The 24,889-nt window shown below is 53.0% G+C and overlaps 10 protein-coding genes across 10 annotated transcripts; 7 read left to right on the top strand and 3 right to left on the bottom strand.

Annotated features, from left to right (window-relative positions):
• Window positions 1–853: 853 nt before the first annotated feature.
• On the top strand, window positions 854–4,359 carry P152DRAFT_483730 (cysteine proteinase; the record flags this gene model as incomplete). Its single annotated transcript, XM_033681961.1, has 4 exons — window positions 854–1,353; window positions 1,442–1,842; window positions 1,892–2,120; window positions 2,170–4,359. Exons 1-4 carry the CDS (start codon window positions 1,300–1,302, stop codon window positions 4,357–4,359), a joined length of 2,874 nt encoding a protein of 957 aa, XP_033532280.1. The 5' UTR covers window positions 854–1,299.
• Window positions 4,360–6,108: 1,749 nt separating this feature from the next.
• P152DRAFT_400664 (uncharacterized protein) lies at window positions 6,109–6,588 on the top strand (the record flags this gene model as incomplete). The annotated part of the gene is made up of 1 exon (XM_033676582.1): window positions 6,109–6,588. One exon carries the CDS (start codon window positions 6,109–6,111, stop codon window positions 6,586–6,588), a length of 480 nt encoding a protein of 159 aa, XP_033532279.1.
• A 149-nt stretch (window positions 6,589–6,737) lies between these two features.
• P152DRAFT_467683 (serine/threonine protein kinase-like protein) lies at window positions 6,738–8,078 on the bottom strand (the record flags this gene model as incomplete). The annotated part of the gene is made up of 3 exons (XM_033680785.1): window positions 6,738–7,243; window positions 7,295–7,895; window positions 7,959–8,078. The coding sequence occupies 3 exons, from the start codon at window positions 8,076–8,078 to the stop codon at window positions 6,738–6,740; spliced, it is 1,227 nt and encodes a 408-aa protein (XP_033532278.1).
• An 835-nt stretch (window positions 8,079–8,913) lies between these two features.
• Window positions 8,914–11,075, top strand: P152DRAFT_439624 (Adenylosuccinate lyase). Its single transcript, XM_033677648.1, has 2 exons — window positions 8,914–8,965; window positions 9,025–11,075. The coding sequence occupies exon 2, from the start codon at window positions 9,039–9,041 to the stop codon at window positions 10,575–10,577; it is 1,539 nt and encodes a 512-aa protein (XP_033532277.1). The 5' UTR covers window positions 8,914–8,965; window positions 9,025–9,038; the 3' UTR covers window positions 10,578–11,075.
• Window positions 11,076–13,122: 2,047 nt separating this feature from the next.
• Window positions 13,123–14,403, top strand: P152DRAFT_366171 (uncharacterized protein; the record flags this gene model as incomplete). The annotated part of the gene is made up of 1 exon (XM_033675423.1): window positions 13,123–14,403. A coding segment is annotated over one exon (1,281 nt), but the record flags the coding sequence as incomplete, so codon positions are not given.
• Window positions 14,404–16,005: 1,602 nt separating this feature from the next.
• On the top strand, window positions 16,006–17,339 carry P152DRAFT_376852 (uncharacterized protein; the record flags this gene model as incomplete). Its single annotated transcript, XM_033675638.1, has 2 exons — window positions 16,006–16,477; window positions 16,528–17,339. Coding segments are annotated over 2 exons (1,284 nt in total), but the record flags the coding sequence as incomplete, so codon positions are not given.
• A 151-nt stretch (window positions 17,340–17,490) lies between these two features.
• Window positions 17,491–18,339, top strand: P152DRAFT_91888 (uncharacterized protein). The gene is made up of 2 exons (XM_033683344.1): window positions 17,491–17,966; window positions 18,280–18,339. Exon 1 carries the CDS (start codon window positions 17,643–17,645, stop codon window positions 17,928–17,930), a length of 288 nt encoding a protein of 95 aa, XP_033532274.1. The 5' UTR covers window positions 17,491–17,642; the 3' UTR covers window positions 17,931–17,966; window positions 18,280–18,339.
• P152DRAFT_91742 (uncharacterized protein) lies at window positions 18,183–19,184 on the top strand. The gene has a single exon (XM_033683343.1). The coding sequence runs from the start codon at window positions 18,436–18,438 to the stop codon at window positions 19,099–19,101; it is 666 nt and encodes a 221-aa protein (XP_033532273.1). The 5' UTR covers window positions 18,183–18,435; the 3' UTR covers window positions 19,102–19,184.
• Window positions 19,185–19,267: 83 nt separating this feature from the next.
• On the bottom strand, window positions 19,268–21,521 carry P152DRAFT_483723 (MFS general substrate transporter; the record flags this gene model as incomplete). The annotated part of the gene is made up of 7 exons (XM_033681960.1): window positions 20,857–21,521; window positions 20,706–20,807; window positions 20,590–20,658; window positions 20,442–20,537; window positions 20,291–20,391; window positions 20,171–20,230; window positions 19,268–20,119 (listed from the first exon to the last, which is right to left on the bottom strand). The coding sequence occupies exons 1-7, from the start codon at window positions 21,038–21,040 to the stop codon at window positions 19,268–19,270; spliced, it is 1,464 nt and encodes a 487-aa protein (XP_033532272.1). The 5' UTR covers window positions 21,041–21,521.
• Window positions 21,522–21,937: 416 nt separating this feature from the next.
• Window positions 21,938–24,883, bottom strand: P152DRAFT_439613 (putative N-acetylglucosaminyltransferase subunit). The gene is made up of 6 exons (XM_033677647.1): window positions 24,593–24,883; window positions 24,445–24,537; window positions 24,340–24,398; window positions 24,174–24,297; window positions 22,526–24,125; window positions 21,938–22,470 (listed from the first exon to the last, which is right to left on the bottom strand). The coding sequence occupies exons 1-6, from the start codon at window positions 24,710–24,712 to the stop codon at window positions 22,052–22,054; spliced, it is 2,415 nt and encodes an 804-aa protein (XP_033532271.1). The 5' UTR covers window positions 24,713–24,883; the 3' UTR covers window positions 21,938–22,051.
• Between the last annotated feature and the right edge of the window lie 6 nt (window positions 24,884–24,889).

Here is a 24,889-nt window from a genome sequence, read left to right as displayed (position 1 = left end):
CAAGCTGCTGCTCGAGACGGGCCAAGTCGACATTGACTCGGAGAACCGCTCTGGCCAGACGTCACTGTCATGGGCCGCTGAGAATGGGCACGAGGCCATCGTCAAACTGCTGCTCGAGACGGGTCAAGTCGACGTTGACTCGAGGGACAGCTCCGGCCAGACGCCGCTGTGGTGGGCCGCTAAGAACGGGCACGAGGCCATCATCAAGCTGCTGCTTGAGACGGGTCAAGTCGACGTCGACTCGAAGGACTGGTCCGGCTGGACACCGCTATCGTGGGCCGCTGAGAACGGGCACGAGGCCATCGTCAAACTGCTGCTCGAGACGGGCCAAGCTGACGTCAACTCGAAGGACAGCTCCGGCCGGACGCCGCTGTTAAGGGCCACCCAGAATGGGCATGAGGCGGTGGTGAAGCTGCTGCAATCTTCTTTATCTTCGCACCGTTCATGGGAATGCATAACGTTGGGAGAGAACCTCGTTGACAGAGGATGAGCCTTGTCACGTGGGCCTGGAAGGAGTGAGGATATGAAGGGTAAAAACCTGACGGCGGGATACCGTTGCGAGTTTGTGGACAGGTCCATGCCCACGCAATGGTTATTGAAAATAGAGTTGGAATCGGGGTGGCATTTGGTCCATGTAATTAGGTGTGAATGTTGATGGCTCACCCCATCACCCTCAGAGTGGCTGGGTGCCAAAAGTAGAAAGTGCATGGGCAGAGCCTTTGCTGGGACACGCTGGGGATATCTCATCCGATGGATATACTCACGCTAGCCATCTTGAGACTAGTATATTTTCCTACCTCTGACCTCCAACTTCGAACATCCATCTCACTTAAGATCTCACTTAAGAGATGATAGTATCATTAAGCTTTCATACTCTATCCACAATGATACCACAATATCCTCATGTGATGTATGTGCAAGGTTCAAATAATCACATGAAATAATCACACATGCATTCATTCATTTTGGCCTGGCTACCTAATGTGGCAAGGGCGACTTAGGTTCATTTCAGGTTCCTGCGATGCTTCAATGCCTCCACTGCTACAACAACTATTATTACAATAATTATATTCACCTACCTACCGTCTAGCTTATCGTAACACTAGATACTTACTGACAATTGGTTTCCGTTCACTTCACTTCCGGATAATCCGTTCAAGCGCCTGCCTACATCTTCCTTTTATTACACCTCTAAGCTTTTACCATTGTTGTCGGCGCAATGCGCCCGAGCCCTTCCTGTTGCTCGCATTTCTTCTGAATTTCGCTTTCTCCTAGTCAGCCCTCAATTGCGAGCAAATAATGGCCGGCCCACCTTCTTCCAATGCCCCGGTCACTGCCCCGAGCTCCTCGAAGGTAAGCTATAGCTTTCTACATTGGTCTCCAAGGGTGGAGAAAATGGTCGTTGTATGCCTTTGTTATGGTGAACTAACACGATTGAAAGGTGCCTGAACAGCACACTATGTCTGCAAATAACAAAGACGAGGCTCTGAAACACCTCATCGCGGCGATCCAGGTCATCATGAAAGACATGGATCTTGCATCAGACCCCGGCGACAAGGCTCAGCTGAAGGTCAAGTGCAAAAGCATGCTGCGACAAGCCGAAGAGCTCAAGAAAATTCCAAGTGGATCAGTGTCTGGTGTCGCTGATGGTGATGCTGACCAGAAGGCCCAAGCGAAGAAGCCGAAGAAGCTCGTAGAGCCGGTATCAACGAGAGAGCGATCGAAAGCGGAGCAGATGCTGGTCTTAAAGGCTGGGGCACTCAATGGGGTTAAGTTTCATCTATGGATGAAGCCACCGTCTGCAAGCGAGTTTGTCCTGGAGGGAGGGAAGACGCAGTTTACGTATGTCCTATGTTTGACTTTGTCATGTATTGCTAACTTACATTACTAGCGATGTCCCCGACCTGAAATTGTCGCCCCATCAGACCGAATTCTTCGTCGGTTTCCGCCGAGCCAATGATGCCTTACCTCCTCCCTATATGTTCAAAGATCGACTCCACTTAGGGCCCACGATGCAGAATGCACGGCCCATCGATCTGGTCCAGGACGCCGCGTCAGACTGTTCAGTCGTGGCCAGTTTATGCGCCTTAACCTCCCGGGCAGAACGCGGACATGCAAAGGTAATACCTTTCTCAACTCTAAATGTTCTTCACCAAGCTGACTTGCCAGATTCTTAAGAATTTCTTCTATCCATGGGACGAGAAGAACGATCGTCCTGCGCTTTCAGGATCCGGGAAATATGTCATCCGTCTCAACTTCAACGGTGGCTACCGACGTTGTGAAGTGGATGACCGGCTACCTGTCTCAGATTCAAGCCGCACACTGCATGTCATTGATCGCAAGAACCCTAGCCTTCTATGGCCCGCGATTATGGAGAAGGCATACCTCAAATTGAGGGGCGGATACAACTTTCCGGGCAGCAATTCCGGAACCGATCTGTGGATAATGACTGGTTGGATTCCGGAGCAGGTTTGGCTTCAGGATGACGACACCATTCCGGCCACCCTGTGGAAACGAATGTTCAATGCTTTTCAGTATGGTGATATCCTGGTTACCATGGGGACAGGGAAGATGGACCACAGAGTTGAGCGGGAACTCGGCCTTGCCGGCCAGCATGATTACGCTGTCCTCGACATGAAAGAAAAGGACAGTGAGAAATTCATCTTACTTAAGAACCCCTGGGTCGACGGCGTAGCGTGGAAAGGTTCGCGAATCAAGCAGCCATCAGCGGAAGCGTCTTCATCTGGAGATGCGTCTCCCATGGCCGGCTCTTCCACGTTAGCCAGCTACAAAGACACGCCTGGCCTATTTTGGATGACCTTGAATGAGGTTATTCAGCACTTTGAATCCATCTACCTCAACTGGAACCCCGGGCTGTTCCAGCATCGCCAGGATATTCACTTCTCATGGAACCTCGATAATCGCCCATGCCGCTTTTCGGTAAGTTTCATCGAAAATCCGCAATTCTCGCTTACCTGCGAGGGGGGAACGGTGTGGCTTCTGTTGTGCCGATACTTCCAGAACTTGCTCACATCATCCGACGACGATCTTCTACTCGATGAGTCCACCACCGAGCACGAGCTGTCCGGCCACATCAACATCTACGTCTACGACAAGGATGGAACTCCCGTCTATATCAGTGGGGAACCCTCGCCATTTGCTCGAGGAAAATATGTGGATTCTCCACAGTGCCTCCTTAAGCTTGACTTGCCTGCTTCCCACTCGAAATCCGCGTACACTGTGGTGGTTTCTGAACAAAATCTCGCGGCGAGGCAGCATTCCTTCTCTATGTCCGCGTTTAGCCACAGCCCACTCACTCTTAGACACGCCGTAAGCAAATACGCACACACCAGCAATGTTTCTTCTGAGTGGTCGAAGCCTTGTGCTGGTGGAAACGCGAATCTTCAGTCGTTTACCACCAACCCCCAATATCGTCTGAGTTTCCCTGAAAACCCCTCCCCAGCCTCCGCTTCTCTTGTTCTGTATCTCGAGACTCCTCCCGCTAACGCCCATATCAACGTCAAACTGCTCCATAGCGCTGGAAAGAGACTCACGTCGGTTAGTCGGCGAGATATCGTCGCAGACTCTGGCGAATATGCCAAAGGATGCTGCGTGGCTGAGTTCCAGGACCTCGAATGCAAAGACTACACGATTATTGTCAGCACATTCGACCAAGGTGTTTTGGCACCCTTCACTCTCCGTGTCGATAGTACACACAAAACATCTCTACAGCTCCTACCACAAGAAAATGCTGGTCGTCTTCCTATTCGCCTCTATCCGGCGAGTTTCAATAATGTCGGAGCTTCGCGTACCGTCAATAAAGTCGCATGTCCGATCCTCCCCCGCCGCTACATGAGACTCAGCATTGGAGCCAAGTTCCTGCGTTTATCGGGTTCAAGTGGTCCAAGTACACCCCCGCTGTCTCAACGACCCGGATCCCTTTCAGAGGCCGACCCATTCGATTCGATTGCCTCTGAAAGCATTGATGGCCCCCCATCCCCAATGAAGAGCATACCCGCCCTCGAGCCAACACGACTCTACGAACTGCGCCCAACGCCAAGCCCCCTAATCCGCCTCTCCATCACCCTTGGCCGCGAGCCCGATTCCCGCGTGCTCGCCTGCACGAACAACGGCGAGTTCGGCGATTCGGAGCGGGGAGTCCGCAGCGAAGATTTTGATCTATGGCCGGATTTGTATCGGCAGGGGGTGGTGTGGATGGTGGTGGAGCGGTTGGGGGGTGATGGAGAGAGGGAGACACGCGGGGGGCCGGAGGAGCGGGTGGGGATTACGATGTTTGTGGAGGGTATTACGGATCGGGGGGATGTGCAGGTCGGGAAATGGAGGCCGTGGAATCATTGAAGGAGGTGCTGTGACTGACATGGCTGTTGAAGACGTTTGTATGATATCCTCTAGCTGGGACCTGGGAGATTTCGGAAGGACACTTCTCTTGTTCTTGTGCTTAGAATACGAACCAATTATGATCTCAACGGTAGCCAATGACTCCCCGTGTCACGATCCCTTTATTCCAGTCATATCTAACGTCTGTAGGAGGCGTCATGGGTCAAACGGAGAACAATAAGCTCCCGGCACAAACATACTTTCTCGCGGCATGAACCGTCTAACGTCTTATATTTATAGAGCGTCCCACGCCCCTCAAGAGGATCTTTCAACCAAAGTTTCCCGTCACTCATGCTTTTGACTAGGTATGGCTATACCACACTCGATCGTTATCCGTATATTTAGAGTCTGATCGTACCTGGTTTTCTATGCATCGTCGAACTGTCCTGCAGATCGACCTCGAAGGTCCCGTCGATGACCTTACGTCAATGAATGGAATTTGTTAAGAACCACTAAAAAGATATATGATAAGAGCTGCCATGGGCGCACAGAAACAATCTCCCTCCGGACGTCGTTGACCAGTTGCCTTCACCGGTGCCTGCTCCAACGTCGCTTTCAGCGGTGCAAGCGGATAACATCTCGGCACTGAACACGGCCCAGAACATGGACAGGATCGCCCGTGCTGGGTCAGGACCCTTGGCAAATCGCTGGCATGGATTCGGCCTGTGTTCCTCACGATGGAACTCGGCCAGTATTCCGCTGCGTTTGCCATTCCGTCTTTTGCAGCGTCTTGGGTCTCAGCCGTCAAGAACTACGATGTAGAATGCGCAGCCGACTGTTTTCCAAGTTTTCTAAATTCAGTGGCACTCAGCCATTCATCGACCGAACATCATTATGGACCTTGGACACCAGTTTAATTCGGTGTTGCTTGAAGTCCGTTACTCGAGTGCTCCCAGCCTCCCTGATAGAGAAGGCCTGGAAGGATTTCATTTCGTTCCAGTTACCCCATTCAACACGTCTTGACCGCGTTTAGCTGGTATATCAGACACTGTGGAAGAAGTCTCTGATGTGCTTTGGTGAAACAAAATACTTACAGAAGCTGGGTAGCGGATCAGCACCATAACCAGCGAGGCGATTCAGCGATGCTGTTTTTGGCGAATACCATGAAGATAGGGTGATTCTGTGCTGCTCAGGAACGGCTGATTGCAAGTTCTCCAAATGTACGGGGACCTTTTAACCAGTCGATTAAGTCATTAGAGTCCAAAATTCGCCACCATATCAAGCAACCCGCTGGATCTATAAGGACAAGACCATGCTCGGACAATAGACATTGATAGTCAAAGTAAGAAAGGCACGGACATTGGTCAATGAGGAAAGGAAGCATCTAGACCTTAATCCCTCGCTCGTCCTGTAATAATGAACAAACACTTCAGACGCATCACTCGTATTCAACGCCGAACCAGTCACTAGTGTGTTTAATCCTTTGTTCGGAACCAATAATAGACAGACATGCAGCGAATATAATAAGACGGACAAACAAAGAGTTGCCTAAAATTGAACAATTAGCTAAATGAGACCCAAAGTGAATTTAAAATATCTCGTGGAAGGATAGAAATTGCGGACAAAACCACTTGGAAATATAAATCTTAGATGGACTCCCTTTCGCAATCGAACCCATCCAAACCTTTTCACCACAAGCTGCGCGGAAACATCAAACTTGATCGCCGTGCAATCAAAAGTATGAGCAATAAAATCCCTCACATCCCGTCAATGTCCGCCGGACGGACTAACCCCGAATTCCAGCGCAAGCTGGCCAAACTCCGCCTCAAAATCCATCCCATCCTTTCCCTTCACACGGGTCGAAGCGCGCCGGAGTTCCCCGCCACCCTCCTCCACTTCAACCTCCTCACTGAAGCGCAATTAGATGAGCTAGCACACTATTACAGCCAATGCTGTCAAGACGAGACGACGGCGTCGTACGGCAAGAGCATGGATTGGGATGCGTCATATTACGACGAGTACTTCGGCGAGGGAAAATGTTTCCGTGAGAGCCGACGAGTCTGGGTGAAGCGACGGAGGTTCGGAAGGTTCATAGGGATGAGAGGATGCGACACCCCTGTCGACGAAGTTCAGAAGCGGTTATCATGGATGGTGGAGAGGTTAGAGGAGCAATTGGAAGACGTGAAGAGGGAAGATCGCAAGAGCAGAGAGGCTTGGAGAAAGGTTGGAGAGAGATGGTGGGGAACATGATAGACGGTTCAGAGAACTGAAGCTGGAGTAGAAGAAAGATCGACTGAATAGATGAACTTTTCCGGCGCTGTGGCGGATACTATTCACTGCGCCAGACGCCAAAATTAGGGTATAATGCCATATAACCCAATAGAGAAACAAAGAGACAATTAATCCCCCCTATCATCTGGCAAGTCGTCCATCACATGCTCCACCAAAGTGATCAGCTCATCAATGTCTGGCCGCTCGCTTGGTTCGACCTTCAAACACCGTCGGACAACCTCTTTAACCGGTTCACTGATCGTCAACTCTTCTGCGGCCGCCTTCTGCTTGCCTTTTTGAAGGCCTTCGTCCGGAAATCTCCAGTCGCCTCCCAAGACACACAGGCTGAGGCTGCCCCCTGTCTCCTCCGATCGTGCCTCAAATGGTGATTTGCCGACAAGGCAGGCGTATAACGTACACCCGAGTGACCAAATGTCGACTTTGGCATCAATGGTGCTGCCGGTCTTGACGTCGAACAGCTCAGGAGCGCGGTAAGGCATCGTGCTGTGTTCGGCGGCGGTGTCTTGGACGGCGATGGCAAGGGAGCGGGAGGTAATGGAGGTTGGGGTAGGAGAGAGTGAGCCTAGGTCCATCAGGATAGGCGTTTTGCCATCATCGTCGATCATAACGTTGCCTGTCGCGGAATTAGTTGCTTTGTCCACCCCAACCAGCATTGAACTCGTACCTGGCTTGATGTCCCTATGTGCATACGCCCTCTGTTCTCCGGGTGCGACCCCCTCTTGGCTCCGCGTGACTTCGTCCTCCATCAATGGCTGCTGCTCCACGTCATCGTCGTCCCCATCCCGGTCCACGGCCCTGCCCTTCCCCCTGGCATCTGCCGCCGCACTTGCGTCAGCCCGCGCTGCCTCCTCCCTTACCCGTCTTGCCTTGCCCTGGCTCTTCTGGCCGCCGGGGCCACCTTGCACTCGATATTGATGCATTGTTTTGAGCGCATAGCAGACGCCAAGGAAGAGCTCCATGAGCTGCTTCTCAGGAAACCGGGTATGGTTGACGAGGTTCGCGTTGATTAGGTCCTGAAGATTCCCCCTTCGATAATACGGAAGTAATATATACACGGTCTTTGCGCCGGGGTCGGACCTGTCTGCAATGACGGTGTGGTCGATGGAGTAGATGATGTTCGGGTGGGGAGTAAAGAGCGCATACGCCTCGACTTCTTTCAGTGCTCGGCTGACGGACTCTTCGCCGAAGGGGCATCGGATTTTCTTGAGCGCGAACAGTTTCTGGTTGCCGGTATCTTGTACGAGGTATACGTAGGAGAATCCGCCCTAATCACGTCCGACAACGTCAGCAATCTTGAAACGCAGGCAGGTCGGATACGGGCTGCTTACCTCGCCTAGTAATCGGAGGATCTTAAAGCTTCTGTTGTTGATCTTCAACTGCGGCGAGCCCGGGAAACACACCATACAACTGCTCAACGAATATAACATATCCATAACGTAAGACGCCATTGTGAATAAAAGGTTCCGCAACGGACTACCCAGGGAGTCGCAGTATGATCACAGCACGTTGTCGCGTTTCGTAATGATCAGAACACGGTCATGAGGCTCATGGATTTTGGACGCTCCGAGGCTACAGATGAAGAAATTGAAAGCAATCAAAGTATCAACTAGAAGTTCAACGAATTCGTGGTCGAAGCTGACGTTGCGCGTTGGATGATTGATGTCTAACATTTGCGGCCGTGTCGATACGGAATACATCAAATGTGGATGCCTTAGAGATAAGGCCAACTGGCTTCACATGTAAGGCATCAATATCGACCGGGTGCCAGGCAAATGGACGTCATGCTTGAGAAAGCCAGGAGCTTACTGTAACCCTTAAGATAGCAATTGACCCATTTAAGCTGAAGAACAGGTTTATAGCTTTCTGCGGTTGCAATAGAATGGCTTGATGTGATAATTTGGGTCGGAATTGTGTTGATGGTTGACACAACGCTCCAAACTTCAAGCGAGTCAAAACTCGGTCAGTGGTGAATTGTAAATTGTTAGACATTCCACGCTTCTCAATTTAAGCTCTACCATAAGACAATCCTATTATAAGAACGCTAGAAACCTTGCCGTCCTCGCGATCATTAAAGTTGGGAAGCTGCGCCAAGGATATCAGTCACGGATCGGCGGACGTATGGTCTGGAAATTTTTCCCCCGGATAGGCCCGAACATCATCCCACTACCCGATCCGATATTTATATCTGTAGCTCCAGATTCTATGTATAAGTCTCAACATATAAAAGGCCGATTATCTTTGCTGGGGTAGGAAACGTTCACGAGACTATTTCTCATTTCTGACCTTGAGATCTTGAGTCTGGTATTCCACTTTTCTTCGTAGAATTCCGCTTAAGGTGTGTATCCCTGCTGCACCGATTTCGCTCTTCAGAACAGTGGCTTATTATATTCTCAGTCAATCAATTTAAGATGGCAGACAACCAAAAAGAGCTCGAGCTCCAAATCCAAGAGCTGCAGCAGCAGCTGGAGCAAATGAAGGCCAACCGGGGCCCTTCGGTATATGACTCCTACCAGACCACCCTGACGTCTCGGTACTGCAGCCCCGAGATGTCCAAGCTGTTCAGCCAACGGTCTCGTCACTCCACGTGGCGGAAGCTGTGGCTGATTCTGGCTGAGTCCGAGAAAGAGTTGGGCATCGACACCATCACGTCGGAGGCGTTGGAGCAGATGCGGAGCCACCTAGAGGTGACGGACGAGGACTTCGAGGTCGCCCGCGTCGAGGAGAAGCGGAGACGACATGATGTGATGGCTCACGTCCATGCCTTTGGCGAAGTGGCGCCGGCGGCGGCGGGCATCATTCATTATGGGGCGACGAGCTGCTACGTTACGGACAACACGGAGCTGATCCTCATGAAAGATGCGATGGATTTGCTACTCCGGAAACTCGCTAAGGTCATCTGGAACATCTCGAAGTTCGCGACGCAGTGGAAGGATCTGCCCACGCTGGCATATACGCATCTGCAGCCCGCGCAGTTGATCACGGTCGGCAAGCGCGCCGCGGAGTGGGCGCACAACCTGCAGATGGACCTCGAGCGCATCGAGTATGAGCGGAATGCCCTCAAATTCCGAGGTGCGCAAGGGACCACTGGAACGCACGCCTCATTTTTAGAAATTTTCGGAGGCGACGGCGCGAAATGCGATGAGCTCAACAAACTGCTTTGCAAGAAGACCGGGTTCCCCAGCTGCTACGACATTTCGACGCAAACCTACACCCGCAAAGTCGACCTGGTGATCTCCAACGCCGTCTCGGGAATCGCCTCCTCGGCGCAGAAGATCGCGCAGGACATCCGCCACCTCGCGAATTGGAAAGAGATCGAAGAGCCGTTCGAGAAAGACCAGATCGGCTCCTCGGCCATGGCGTACAAGCGCAACCCGATGCGCTCGGAGCGGATCTGCAGCCTGAGTCGCGAGCTGATGTCGAAGCCGGTCAACTTCGCCAACACGTTCGCGGACCAGTGGATGGAGCGCACGCTGGACGACAGCGCGATCCGCCGCATGGACATTCCCGAGATGTTCCTTCTCGCGGACGCGATCCTCATGGGCCTAGATAACGTGAGCAGCGGGTTGGTGGTCTATCCGAAGCGGATCGACGCGCGGGTGCAGGAAGAGCTGCCGTTCATGATCACCGAGAGCATCATTATGAAGCTGGTGGCGAAGGGCGTGTCGCGGCAGGAGGCGCATGAGGAGATCCGCGTGCTATCGCACCAGGCGGGCAGCGCGGTGAAGGATGAGGGAAAGCCGAATGACCTAGTGGCGAGGATTAAGGCGACAGAGTTCTTCAAGCCGATCTGGGAGGAGCTGGATACCATGTTGGAATCGGGGTTGTATACCGGGCGGAGCGTCGAGATTGTCGAGCGGTTCTGTGGTGAAGGAGGGGTGTTGGACCAGCGGTTGAAGGACTACAAGGGATTCCTCGAGAAGGCCACCACGGCTGAGCTGAATGTCTGATCTCGTCTATTACCTTTAGAAAAGTTTGGCGGATGTATCTCTCTCTGGCATGCCATGATATGCATACCTACTCTAGGAGCACAACGTTTTTGCGCGATGCCTACCGATATCTCTCCTGGGTCTGCAGAATGCCCCTTTCCCGAGCAACACTAGGAGTCTAGGACACTTCAAAGTGCAAAATACAAATATATGAGACCCGCAGCTATGCAACTAGTCGCTCTAGCTCGTGTTCTCCTTATCCAAAAATCCTGCATCTGTCGATTGCAGTCGTCCTTGAAGAGTGAGTGAAGAGTCAAGAGTGAAGGTGACTCCATACGGAAGGCGATCCTCCTGGGGTATGAAATATCGTGTCCTATTACCATCCAATACCGTTATCACATTGACTTAACAGGTCATTGATGGCTTGCCAATACTCAATAGTTTCGGCTGCTCCCTTCTAGTTTTTGGAGATGCGCAGATCAGCATTTCATCTGCATACCCACCGCCAGTAAGTCGGGGATGTTCACAATGATAGGTAATAATCGCCGAATGACCGTGGTCAGTTTATTTTACACGCGCGATGAGTTTAATATCTCGAGGTTGTAAACATGACGTTCATGATTTAGAAATATGATGGCGGATTAGCGTTATCGCGTCAAATAATGCACTTTAGCAATCAGATTCTTGCATGAGGTCTGCTTATCTCATTGACGGATGCTGGACATTGTGGGGAGCCGGCCGGAGATCGTGCTGATGCAGAAGTGAGTTCTGGAACCGTGCGACCGACCAGCGAATCGGTGATGGTGTCTGAAACCCTGCAACCGACCGACGGTGGATCGAGGAACTTGGGCGTTGCAAATTGTCGATCAGCACGCTCTTAATCTCACCGAGACAACAGCGCTCGCTCGACTTCGGTTGAGTACATGTGGCAGTATGGCAGTCCAGACGCGAAGTTGGGAACAAGAAGTAAATAATTCCAATTGACCCATTCTTCTTACCCCACGATATGGATGACAAGTTTGCCATCAGGGTCAATTTATGCGTGCCCAAAGGTGGTACGTATCTGATGGTGAGCCAATGGATGAAGCGTGATTCAAGTGCACCAGAGCGACTTCATGGGACTGAGCCAAATTCTCGGCTCTCCAATCTCCATGCTTGATGCGTCCACGAATGATCCAAACACGCATTTGCGCTATTAGGGAATTTCCCAGACCGTTTTAGCCGTACCAAAGATGGCCAGAAGTCAGAAACAAGCGTGCGTTGCGAGGAGGACAACATGGCATGAACTGGCATGGTCCACTTGGCCGCCACGGACTGGACGGACTACGGGAGAGGCGAAATGACCACGCAATAATCTGGGGTTGGACGCTCACCTTATCTGGCAGAGCCCAGAGGCCTTGGGATAATTTGGAGTCAGCCACGATACAATGCATCACGATTTCGCGCAGATGCTGTGACCTGTCTGCTCAACCACGTCATTCGACATTCACCTAATTCCCGGGTTCTGGACAGCGCTACAGGATGCAAAGACAATGGATATCGGGGGTCACGGGAATGAGAACAATATGATCCCGTCTGTCCAACAATTTGTGAGAGCCAAATCCGGTTCTGGTTCTAAGAAAAAGCGGTGGTCGCTGCGGTGGGAGGCAGATGAAACGCCCTGGGAACGGTAGGACCATTGGAATGATTGGATGGTTGGCTGCCCGTGGAGAAGCTAACGAGGAGGGGGCGGCTCCCAGGAAATTGGCCAAGCTCGAGGCTAGTGCTGATCGGGCCAAGCGTCAGGTACCCGGAACCAGAGACGCTTCTGATTTGCCTGAAGACCCTGCAGGGTGGATTGTTCCTGCCAAAGTGGATCCGCCGGATTGACGGATTCGTGGGCCCCAGCAGGAATGCGCAGGAATGCTGTGCTTCTCGGGCAATTGTGCCTGTCGCTTTTCCTGTTGTTGGCTTGCTCCTCCTGTTCCTGGCGTCCTAGTTATTCTGGGGGGTTTGTTCAGAGCACTCCAGGCTGGTTCGTGCCTGCCGTTCCCCATTGCCACTCCTTTCCCTCCCGCTTTGCCTTCTCTCTTCCTCTTTCTTCTATTATCATCCCATCATCTCCCTCGCCTTCATCTCCTTCCCAGCGAATGTGAAAAAACTTCGAGTCTTTCGCCCAGTCCCATTGCGAGCTTTTACAGCCCAGTCACTCATTTATTCCATTCGCTATATATTGCTTGCTACCCTCGCTGATCGAGTTCACCGCTGCACAGTCGCTTCAATCCTTCGCCACTTTGCCCATTGTACAACCCATATTGTCACTTGAGCACCACTCCAATCCACCGAATCTCCCTTACATCCAACCCACGAACGTATTTCGACCTACTGTTCAGGACTGAAGTCTAACTGCAGCCGAATCGACTTCGAGCACCGAGTACGAATCCCTCGAGTCTTGCTCGTGCCCCTTTTCGCCGCGTCGACCGTTGGCTCACATTACGCTCACCAGCATTCGACATCAAACCTAGCGAAGCTATAACAGTTTCGAACCTCTCACACGATGCGTTCACACTTCGCTGCCGCCCTCGTGGCGACGGTCGCGACCGTTAGCACCGTCTCCGCCGACTTCTGCGACAAAGGATCGGAGAACATCCTTGGAAACTTCTACTGCCAGGCTGTCAAGAGCATCAAGTACTCCGGCGTTGGCACCAGCGGCTCCTACCCGGATGTCGTCGGCATGGATAGTTCCGGCAACTGCGAGAAGAACGACAAGGCTTTCTCCGGACCTCTGGCCCCCTTCGACGAGGAGCTGGCTGCCGTCTTCCGTGGACCCTTGACGCTTAAGAACTTCGCCGTCTACCTACCCGGTGGCGCCAAGACCAAGCGTGATGCGGTTGATACTGCCGCTGCCCACCACCGTGGACACCAGCGCTTCCATAAGCGCAACGCCGCCCGCGCCGCGGCGGAGGAGGCGGCGGAGAAGCGCGCCGTTGGTGATGTGGTTGTTGCAACCATCGACGGTCAAGCCGTCTCTTGGATCAACGAGTACGACGGTGGAGCGGCTGCGGCCCCGACCCCCGCTCCAGCCGCCCCAGCCGCCGATGCGAACGTCGCTCCGGCTGGCACCAAGGTCCCTACCCTCTCCAAGGTCCCGCAGGTCAAGAAGCCTTACACTCCCTCCAGCGGGGGTGATTTCGAGCGTGTTGCGTACTTCAACATGGATGATGGCCAATCTGAGGGAATTACCTTCCTCAACAACATGGGAGGCCAAGGATCCGGCGTCTTCGACACCGTCTTCGGAAACTCTCTATCCTATGCCAACTCCGATGCCACTGGCGGCTCGTCCGATTCCCAGACCTTGACCAAGGCCCTCAAGTCCAACCAGGAGGTCGTCCTCATGTCAGACAAGGAATGCAATGGCGACTGCGGGTTCGTGCGAGAAGGCACCGTTGCTTACCACGGCTGGGGTGGAGCCAGCAAGATTTTCGTCGCGGAATTCGACATGCCCGATGACGGCTCCTCCGGCTTCAACATGAACATGCCCGCTTACTGGCACTTGAACGCCAAGATCTCCCGTACCGCGCAATACAACGGCTGCTCATGCTGGCCCAAATGCGGTGAGTTCGACGTTGCGGAGGTCCTTGACTCGGGCAACAACCGCTGCAAGAGCACCCTCCATGGGTTCAAGAGCGGTGGCAACTCAGACTACTTTGAGCGCCCGACCTCTGGCGCCGTGACCTATGTTGTCGTCTACGACGATGACAACATCACCATCAAGGAGGTCAGCGACTTCTCCTACCCCGGGTCGTTGAGCAGCTCCGAAGTCGGCAAGTACTGCGAAGAGTCTGACGAGACGTCCGTCTTCAACCTGTTCACCTGAGCAGGATGAACGGTGAAGGTGTTTTCCAATCGATTGTTCTTCAGCGTAGTGTGTTGTCCCCTCCCCCTCCCCTTCTTGGCCTCTGTGAATATCCGGCCTTGAGGACGAAAGGGGAGGGATACGAAACGGTTGCACTTCCATTCTGATCTTGATACCATCTATTTGATCTATGAAGATGGGGACAGGAAGCCGTTTGGGTGGAGCTCTCGATCTTCTTTTGACATCTAGGTCGATCTGGTTTGGCAGGAGGATGTTCCCGAGACTGGATTGGATGGATCGATGATGTTCCTGTACATATCCTAATGTTTTGCAGTGGTGCAGGATGTGGTGGTTAGTTGAAATGAGTTCTTTTTGGCTTGCATTATTGTGCTGTGATGTGAACGTGACATTTCTAACCTGCTTCACCTTCTTTTTATTAACCATGTGATGCTTATCGTATTGAAAGTGCTTGTGGTGTTCGCCATATCTGATGTCATTTGCCTCTCCCACCAAGCAAGCACGAGCAAATGTTGGTTGTGACACATGTTAATGCCTCAGGCACTACCCCCCAAATCCATTGGTGCCTTATTTTCCAATTCACTGACTGTTCCTTTGTATCGTGAATTGATCTCTTTCCTCTCCATTCAATTTGCGACCGACGTATAGAAATCCCCCCCCAATGACATTCTCTATCTCCAACCCATGGAACAATGAATTAGCAATCAAACTTCATCTACGCCCTCCTCCCCTACCTCTCCGCCCCTTCGCCGAAGACCACATCTCCCCATCCCAACCCACTTCCACTCTCATGCCGAGGTAAGCCGGGGTTGAACCGCCTTCACACGCCCGCACCAGTCCCCAGAGCGATCCCGACCAGCCGCTCCATCGGCCGAACCGCGCTCAACTGCCTGCTCAAGCGTCCCAGATGCCAATGTGACACCCAAAGATTTCTGCCTCCACGACTCATCAACGCTCGGCCCGTCGCCCTCCTTCACATCCGAAAGAATTCATCCACCGTTCGATTCTTCTGTTTCTCTCCTTTACCACTCACTTCCCTCAACTTTCTCAAACTGCGCTGTTCGTGAGGTGGCTGAACCGACCGACTGACACCAGTGAACCGCACGCACTTCGCCACTCGACGGCCTCAGATCCCTCGTACCGACCGGCCCACGGGATTCCTGCAGCACGATCACGAGCGTCGGATTTCCCCGCCTTCGAGCACTTGGTGGTCTACGTCCAGAGTCCAGACTTTTACATCGCGTTCCTGCCCGCAAGATCTCGACTGCATTCCTAATCCGACGACGGTCGTTGATACACTTTTGACGGTTCGCGTTTTTCGGCCAAGGGTTGGACAGTGACGAAACTTGGTTCGAGGACGGGATCGAGAAGATGGCGTCGCCACCAAAACCGTGGGAACGCGCGGGCGCAGGAGGAGTTTCGACGGGTAGGTAGTTTATTTCTTTATTTGATGGGTGATGCGGAGACGATGTGCCTTACAGTCATCGTTTTCCATTGAAACGATGGGTCATCAACAATGAAAACAATACTAACGCACATACAGCAATGCCCACAACAACTGCAACACCCTCAACAACAACAGCCGCGACGCCCACCTCCGCATCCACTCCCGCTCTTCCCGCCCGCCCCTCCACCCTCTCCTCCGTCGTCAACCAAACCGCTTCCAACTACTCCGGCATCAACCGCTCCCCCTATAACTCCTCCCCCTACGGCGCCGGCGGCTACGGCGGCATGAGCTCCTACTCCTCCCCCTACAACCGCCTCGGCACGAGCATGTACGGCGGTGGTATGGGCGGATACGGCGGCGGCTACGGCGGTGGCTACGGCGGCATGGGGGGCGGCATGTACGGCGGGATGGGCGGCATGGGGGGCATGGGGGGGATGGGGGGCATGTACGGCATGAACGGGATGAACGGGCAGATGGATCCGAATAATCCGTCGCTGACGCAGAGCTTCTCGCAGAGCACGCAGGCGACGTTTCAGTTGATTGAGAGTATTGTGGGGGCGTTCGGGGGTTTCGCGCAGATGTTGGAGAGCACGTACATGGCGACGCATTCGAGTTTCTTTGGTAAGTATTCTGTCCTCTTCACCTCTTCGCAATCTTCTAATACCTGCTAGCTATGGTCTCCGTCGCCGAACAGTTCGGCAACCTCCGCCAAACCCTTGGCTCCGTCCTCGGAATCTTCACCGTCATGCGCTGGATCCGCACCCTCTTCGCCCGCCTCACCGGCCGCCCTCCCCCCGCCTCCCCCTCCGACCTCACCCCCGCCTCCTTTGCCGCCTTCTCCGGCGCCGCAACCCTCCCCGATGGCTCCCCCGCCCCTTCCAAACCCTCCAAAAAACCCCTCATCTTCTTCGCCCTCGCCGCCTTCGGCCTCCCCTACCTCATCGGCAAGCTCATCCGCGCCCTCGCGCGCGGCCACGAGGAAGCCGAGCGCCGCCGCCTCGAGGCCGCCGGCGGCGTCGACGGCGCCATGGTCGTGAACGAGCAGGGCGTCCCCGTGCTCGACCCCAGCAAGCTCGAGTTCTGCCGCGTGCTGTACGACTTCACACCCGAGGCGAACGCGCAGAGCGTCGCGGGGGTGGACCTCGCAGTCCGGAAGAACGACCTCGTCGCCGTGCTGAGCAAGACGGATCCGCTGGGCCAGGCGAGCGAGTGGTGGCGGTGCCGGGCGCGGGACGGCCGCATGGGGTATCTGCCGGCGCCGTACCTGGAGGCGATTCAGCGGCGAGAGAAGCCGAGGGAGTTGACAATGGGGCCGGGGAGTCCCGCGGGGAGTCGGCTGCAGACGATGACGGGGAGCGAAGGGGAGATGGCGGCGATGATGACGGGGAAGGGGGCGGAGGAGACGGCGGCGGGGCCGGTGCCGGCGGGGAAGATGGGGGATATTGGGGTGGAGAGCTTTCAGAAGGGGCAGTTTTATTCATGAGCGAGGGAGCGAGACGCGAAAGGGATGGGGCGGGAGGGATGAGGAATGAGGCACACGGCACATATTAATTCCCTGGTTTCGTGCGTTGGTGGTGGACGTGCTACGATATTGTTCACTCGGGATTGGATCGAGCATGCGTTTACGGCGTTTTTTATGGGCGGTTTTTTGTGAACCCCGATCGGCTGGGTTGCGTCGAGGTCTCGATGACGGCGGATCGTGGTGATGTCTGGTCTGGGTCCTTTGGGTTTCAGGTTGGCTGGAAAATGGAGAGAAGGCGACTTGATATGATAGGAGGAGGAGCAGATGGTGGTGGTATCTAGACAGCGGTACTCCGTACCCACAATGGTTATTTTCTACGGCAGAATCATTGTCGGTTTCTCGTTTCTCCATGTCGTTCAACCTCAAAACCTCCCAATACTATTCCGTACTCCGTTATGGTTTATTATTCAGATCTGTGGAGGGTCAAGGAATCAACTATCAAAGGTCCTCTTCGGGGAGAACGAAATTGAATACCCTTCCTTCCCACTCATTAGATTAAGAGGCGGAAGCGGTAGATATTCCATATTCAATATCGTCCCGGCTCTGTTTTGACTTTTGAGTTCGAGTCGGTCTCGCGTGCCCCCGGTTGTAAGTTTGCAATGGATCCGTGATGTTGTCCAAAAATCCGTCGCTGCTAAGTGCCAACACTAGCCCATCCTGAGAATCCGGAATTAGTTTTAACTCCGGTCGAAAGAATCTAGCCCTGGCGGTCGGACCATTAGCAGTTTAAGGAGTGGCATAGCACAGACTGCCATTGGCTGTTGTTACTTTACTATGTAGGCCTTTTGCGGTTAATTAGAGCTCATACTTGTTAAAACCGCCCCCTTTCCTCAACCAAACCCTATATTCTGGGCTTCCGCCTCCATACTTTTCTGTCATGATAACGCTAAGCACGAAACAGGCCATGACGAGATGGAAGACGGCCTTTAAATTAAAGAGCATGGGAGCCGCTGTACACAAAAGTCAAGTCAATCCTGAATAAATTCCCCCACTCGCGTCCAAGTCAGGTCCAACTTCACCAACGCCTGTATATCTACCACAAGCACCTCAACCAACAATGGCCCGTATCTTCCACATCCTCCTCTTCGGCGCCTCCGCCCTCGCCCAATCCTCCTCCATTGTCTCCCTCTTCCTCGTCAACGCCGACTCTCAACCCCTCGCCGCCTCCGTCGTCGCCGCCGACTCCACCGCCACCACCTACGCCATCGCGTGCGACGCCGAGGTCAACGACGACGACTGCGGCATCCCCGGCACCGCCACCTTCACCCACATCGGCTCCACCTACGCTATGAGCGTGTCATACGCGGAGGATTCAATGACCGGCTCGTGGCAATGCGTCGCGGACACTGTGACCGGCGCGACGTGCACCGGCACCGTGGGCATCGCCAGCGAACTTGGCGCCGAGACTTCCCTTCTCAGCGACTATTCGGAGTCGGACGCCGGGTCGATGGAGACCTTGATGAAGCCGTCGGAGGTTACCTTCCTGCCGGTCACCATCACGGAGGGGTTGGAGAAGCTGGCGAGCGCGACGGGGGCGACGGAAAGTGGTCCGGCGGCGAGCACGTCGGGAGCCGCCACGGGGAGCTCTCCGAAGCCGACGGCACCTTCGCAGACTGGGTTGGGAAGCGCAGCATCGCCGCAGCAGACGGGTGGAGCAAGCAGAGCGGGCGTGTTGTCGGGCTTGTTGGTGTTGGCGGGATTGTTGCCCGCTGCTATATTATAACTGCGGACTGATGGGCATGGATTATAGACTGATACTCTTAAGCATTATAAAAGCTCCTTGTGGTTGATTTGTCGCTGTGAGAAACTCGAGCTATATACACAAGCGATATAACGTTGCTAATCCACCCAACTTCAGTGACCATTGATGCCTTTGGGGTCGAAGGTGCTTAATGCGAGAGCCGCCAGCTAGGATGGTCGTCTCCAAGGTTGTCTGCGTCCTCTTTCTGCAACCGATAGTCTCTCTCCCCCCGATCCCGCTTCCTGTTCTCCCACCGGACGCCAATGAACATGGCCGTGCAGAACACCAGACACAGACATATGAGAGTCGTATTAACCCTATATCCCGTCCGATATGCCGGCGCTTCTTTTTCAAAGAACACATTGCTCGCAATGAGACCACCACAGTTGCCGAAGCCCACCACCGCCGCGCTTGTGACTGCCCTCTTATAATGCCCCGACGCACAATTGGAAAGCCATGCGACAATGATAGGCTGAGCGGTCATGCAGCCGGTAATGACGAAGAACAGCGCCGTGTATTTAACACCGACAGAAGTGGAGCCGTAAGGGACAAGCAGGATGCCGTAGCCGATAATGCAAAGCATGAGGCCAAAGATCGTGAATGAATATCGATGGCGGAGTCGGTCAGTGACCAGCGCGGTGCCCAACGACACGACGAACGCCACGATCCACGGAGGGATGGATCGAATTTGAGCCGCCGAGGACGTGTATCCCATGTCCTTGATGATGGACGGTGTGAAGAAGGCGGTGGAGTAGCTCGTGTTGACGACGGTGATGTACATGAGGATCCCGCAATAGATCTTCCAGTCGGTGAAGATGCGCTTGGCGGAACGACGGTCGAGGCGGTCCATTCTGGCGTCGCCAGTGTCGGCTTGGATTCGCGCGAGCAGGATCCGGCGCTCCTCCTCGGTGAGGAACGTCGCCTTCTCGGGCCAGTCAACGATGAGCCATTTGGAAGCGACGCCAATGATAATCGTGATCAGGCCTTCTATAATGAATATCTATAAGGGATGTTAGCGTCCACGTTGGTTGCGATGGTTCGGGAGTGGTACCCATCGCCAGCCACTGTAGCCACCCAATCCCTCCATTTTGGCAATAGCGTATGCGAATAACTAATCGGTAGTTAGTTAGTTAACAATGAGTTCTGAATTCACTGAAACGGCAGGCCTTACACCACCAAACGCGGGCGCAATTATACCAGCACTGAAGAAGACTGAAAAGCGCCACTGGGTCTCGTATCGTTTATAATACATCGATATCAGGTATATACAACCTGTCAATTGTTAATATCTTTCAGGCCGTGCTTGAAGATTCCAGCCATACCTGGAAAGAGACCAGCTTCGAAAATGCCGATCAAAAAGCGCAAGCTAGCAAGCCCGGCAAGGTTGTTGACGAGTCCTTGTCCCACCGTGCAAATACCTAAAAAGGCGTCAGCTACAAGCCAATCGTAAGTCAAGCAATGATAACCCACCCCATCCGACCATGATCGCGCTGAGCCATGTCGAGGGTGCCATTTTGCGGAGCACAAGATTGGCCGGCACTAGAGGCTGTAAGCTACATCCTCTGGGGGGAAGCAAGTTGATCGACCTTCGAAGATGATATACGGAGGAAAGAAGATGAACAGAGCAATGTTATAGTCATTTCCTTTCATATTCAAGTCCTTGGTAAGCCCTTGGATCTTCGCATTCCCTATCCAAGCCCATTAGTGATGGTTGAAACTCTCGGGGACGACACATACCGATGTTCGACCTATCAAGGAATGCCAACAAGAAGAGCAGCCAGAGGATGGGAACTATCCGATAGTCGAGCTTCCATAGTAATCTCCTCTCTGCGGCTGGATCAATGAACGGTTGCTCCCCGGAAGAGACTGTCTCCTTAGACACAACCTGCGTGATATCGGCCGGCTTCTCAACGTCTCCCATTGCGTCGACTTCGTGTGCGTAATGTTAAAGACTACTCCAGCCATCGCGATGATTCCAAAGGTGGACATTAGACCAGATATGGACCACCGATGTCCAGGGATCTCATCTGCCGATTTTCTGTTCCTTCTGCTGTCTTATGTATTACACCTGTGGGGAAAGACCGCGATACCTACAATGCTTGACTCAAGAGCATGGGGAATCCCGGTCCCTCCTTAACCTCCAACTTGGAGAATACAAGCTCTAAATCCTGGGGATTTCGGCTACGAAGTACGAAGTCTCGAACAGAGCCAGACTCTGGGGCACATAAAGGCTAAACTGGACACATCACACATAATACCTACCATGGCGATCCCTTTTGCAACCTGGAGGGAAATAGTCCTCGGTAGGAATAATGGCCCGCTGCACCCGATTGGGGACTTTGGGCAGACTGATGCGAGCGCATTGAGAACTTAGACAAAAAGTAGATGAATTTCATATGCGGCTTGAAGAGGAATGGCGAGAAGTTCGGAAACAATAAAAATCAATGCTGCCCTCTGCTTCGGGACACAAAGCGCGGAGCTTCTCTCCAATCAATAATGCTTGTTAGGGTACTGCCGGCAATTTCAACCGGTTAGCAGGATTTACATGGAAGCTATCATTATGACGAATCAGTAGCTTGAAGATCATTGGAATCCAATTGTCGAGGACAAGGAGTCGCTGGCTGGCAAAGGTTCAGATTGCCGTGAAATGGAGATGGAAGAGATCCTGGAGATGCGATGGATAAATCAACTGTGGGTCGTCCTTTGGACGACAAGAACCAGCAGCAGATATCATCAACAATATTGTGAACGCCGATGTCGGAATAGAGCTGTCTAGCATCTCTATTAAGCAACGGGATAGAGAAATATTTTGTAAATACCTATCACTTGGAAAATATCGATCCAATTACATCATTGAGACGTGGCATAGAGCGTCCCAAGGTATGACATGGAAAATCACAGCTCTACATTCATTCATAGAGTACGTATACACTCAATGAGACCTTCTGGGTATCCCGTTCGTCCTGACCGAACCATTAGACCCAGCGATCCCCTCGCGCGGTGTTGGGGGCCTTAAGCCGCGAGGAGTCACCTTCGAACCCAGTCCGCTACCTTTGCCCTTCCCCAACTCATCGAACCGGAACCTCCTCCACAGATCGCCTACGCTAACCCGAATCTTGGGAAGCATGCCATACTGCAGGCCATACAAATCTTTCCGGGCGATTGGAGGGACGAATTGACCAGTTAATAGACAGAAAAACACCGAGAACGAAGCGTAGTGCGCTCGTAATCGGGAATAGAGGTAAAGGTAGGAATGGAAACATAGGTGGATGGGCAGAGGGACGGGGTTTAGATAAATGTGAGCGGTAGGTTCAGTTCGTGGATTTGGGAGGTTACGGAAGCGGATTCCGCCTGGTGAAACGTTAGCCAAGAGTAAAGCTCACGGGATAAATAGGATTAGACATACCTGGAAGGCGCTGCGAGTCCTTGATCCGCAACATGAGCGCGAAGAGAGGGAAGTGGTTAAGGCAAGCAAGGCCCATTTCAAGGAGCGCTTTTAGTGATATGATGCCCATCCTTGCCCCTGCAAACGTTGCGTAGTAGACCATGACGGTCGGAAGCAAAAATGCAAGAATCGCGAACAATATAGTTCCGAGGAGAAGCTGGTCCAGATCGTAATCGCAGGAGTCGATCCGATTGCGGAGGACGTTATTTTTCTTGCCGCGGAAGAGGTGGAAGAGGGAGGATAAGATGGTGAGCTGCCAGTTGTAGATCTTGGCGCTGGCGACGTAAAAACAGTAGATGTGGAGAGTGAGGATAGATAGGAGATCGGAGAAGAGACTTATGGGCATGGTCGCGCCTGCGAATGAAGACAAGCCGATGAAGGAGATGATGTTCGGGAGATATGGCCGCAGGAGAGACATATAGCCGGCCCAGTAGTCGATTACCCAGAGGAAGAGATCTCCAAGGAAAGTAGCAAGCTCCGTGTTAAGCTTCAACCCAGCAGGCCATCCCATCAGCCATACAATCATGCCCTGGAGCCCGGTGATTGTCCATGTCATCAGGACATAATCAAGCTGAGCCGCAACAAAATCTGCGTTTTCGATAATGTAACTTCCGAGGGCCATGCCGATGATCACATCATTGGCAACCAGCCAAAGGCTGTTATAGAACCGAATGTATTCCGGATGGCTCGTCGTGATGCTCTTCCAGCTCTGCTTTCGGGCTTGAAGCGTCATGTATTGGTCGGGCCAATAGCAGAACTGCTGCAATCGAATATCGACCTGCTGGGCCGTGGCTGAAACATCTTTGAGAGCAAGGGAATTCGCAAGCGGTCTCCACTCCAGTAGTAGGAGAGTAACCTCGCCTGCAATCCGATGGCCCATAAACACCAGAACCAGGAGGCGGAGACAGATAGGAACAATGTATGCTGTGAAGACGTTGTAGAGAACCTGTAGAATCGAGTCCCAAAGATTTGTCGCTGACTCAACAACCCTCTCGCCGACACTCAAGGAGCGTTTGCTTCGAGTCCTTCCAACTAGGTGGATATTTCCCTGCAGCAAAGCCGAAATCTCATATGAGCAGTTGATCTGCTCAACGATCGTTGGCAAAGACTTTTCCTGCTGCGTGCTCGGGTGAGAGATGATGGTATGGAGCTTCAATTTCTCCACTAGCGTTGCCTTCCGTTCCCACTCAGCCTCCTCTTTTGCGTTGATTGGATCGAATAGTGCTGGTTCGCTGCTCGCTTTCTCATTGTCATCACCAAGTTCCAAGGATATTGGCGACAACGAAAGATACTGCATGCGCCTGGGATGTGGACGGTCGAATACGATCACCTGGAGCGTGAAGTTCGACAGCCCCGGACAGGTAATTGCTGGAAAATGAGACTTGGCTGCGGTATTGGCGACTATAGTGTGCGGATCGAAAGCATACGTTTCCTTGGTTGTATTCAGGACTCCCAAAACCTGCAAAGGAGATCCTCCGCAACGCTCAAACAGCTGGTCGATGGGAAACTCGCTATTACGGAACAAGATGCCGAGCTTCAAGGCGATGTCCACGCTCTTGATCTGCAATATCTTAGCAATCTAGCACCTTTCCAATGATGGAGTTTGTACCTCAACGTCCTGCAGAATTGCTACCACAATACAGTCCAGTTCCGAATTGCGAAATCCGACCAATACCCCCGGGTTCACCCCGGAGGGTGCATCCGAAGGCCAAAACACCCGCATCAACCCATTGCTCATGATTGTATCGACATGCCGGGCCCCGAATGCTTAGAACGAGCCGCGCCGCTGAAGCTGCTCGCGAGCTGAAATACCTCGGCCACCGATTCGCGGTTGCTGGATATGTCAGTAGGAATCGATCACTTGGAGGTGTGGGAAGTACCAGTTCGCTTTCTCGAGCTGCGATCCGATTGACCGGGATGACTATGACGAGGAAGATGATCGAGAGGGCCGTGAATCCTTTAGCTGCACGTGTCTATCGTTGCAGTTAGCTTCACCAGACACGACAGAAGGGTGGTCTCTGATCTCACAATAACACCGTGATCCCAGGCAAAGATAGCAAGCTCATACAGGCGAGTTACAAGGTCCCAGCGGGCGGTAATGTATCCGGCGACAAAGATCCCCAAGGTCAGGATGGAGAAGGGGTGCATGAATCCGTCGCGAGCGATGGAGGGTAGCGCAAAGGATGCAGAAAGCTAGATTTCATTCCTTGCCTGTAATGGGGCACCGTCACGCCTTCTGCAGTTGTTCCTAGGCATTCTGAGAGATCTGGAAGAAGGTAACAGCGCCGATAGGGTCCGTATCGTGGTGGTCAATATCGTCGGGCC

The sequence above is a fragment of the Eremomyces bilateralis genome (genome assembly GCF_010015585.1).
Source record: "Eremomyces bilateralis CBS 781.70 unplaced genomic scaffold P152scaffold_17, whole genome shotgun sequence".
NCBI lineage: Eukaryota > Fungi > Ascomycota > Dothideomycetes > Eremomycetales > Eremomycetaceae > Eremomyces > Eremomyces bilateralis.
Note: the sequence above shows the minus strand (reverse complement) of the source record. Positions and strands in the feature narration are given on the sequence as shown.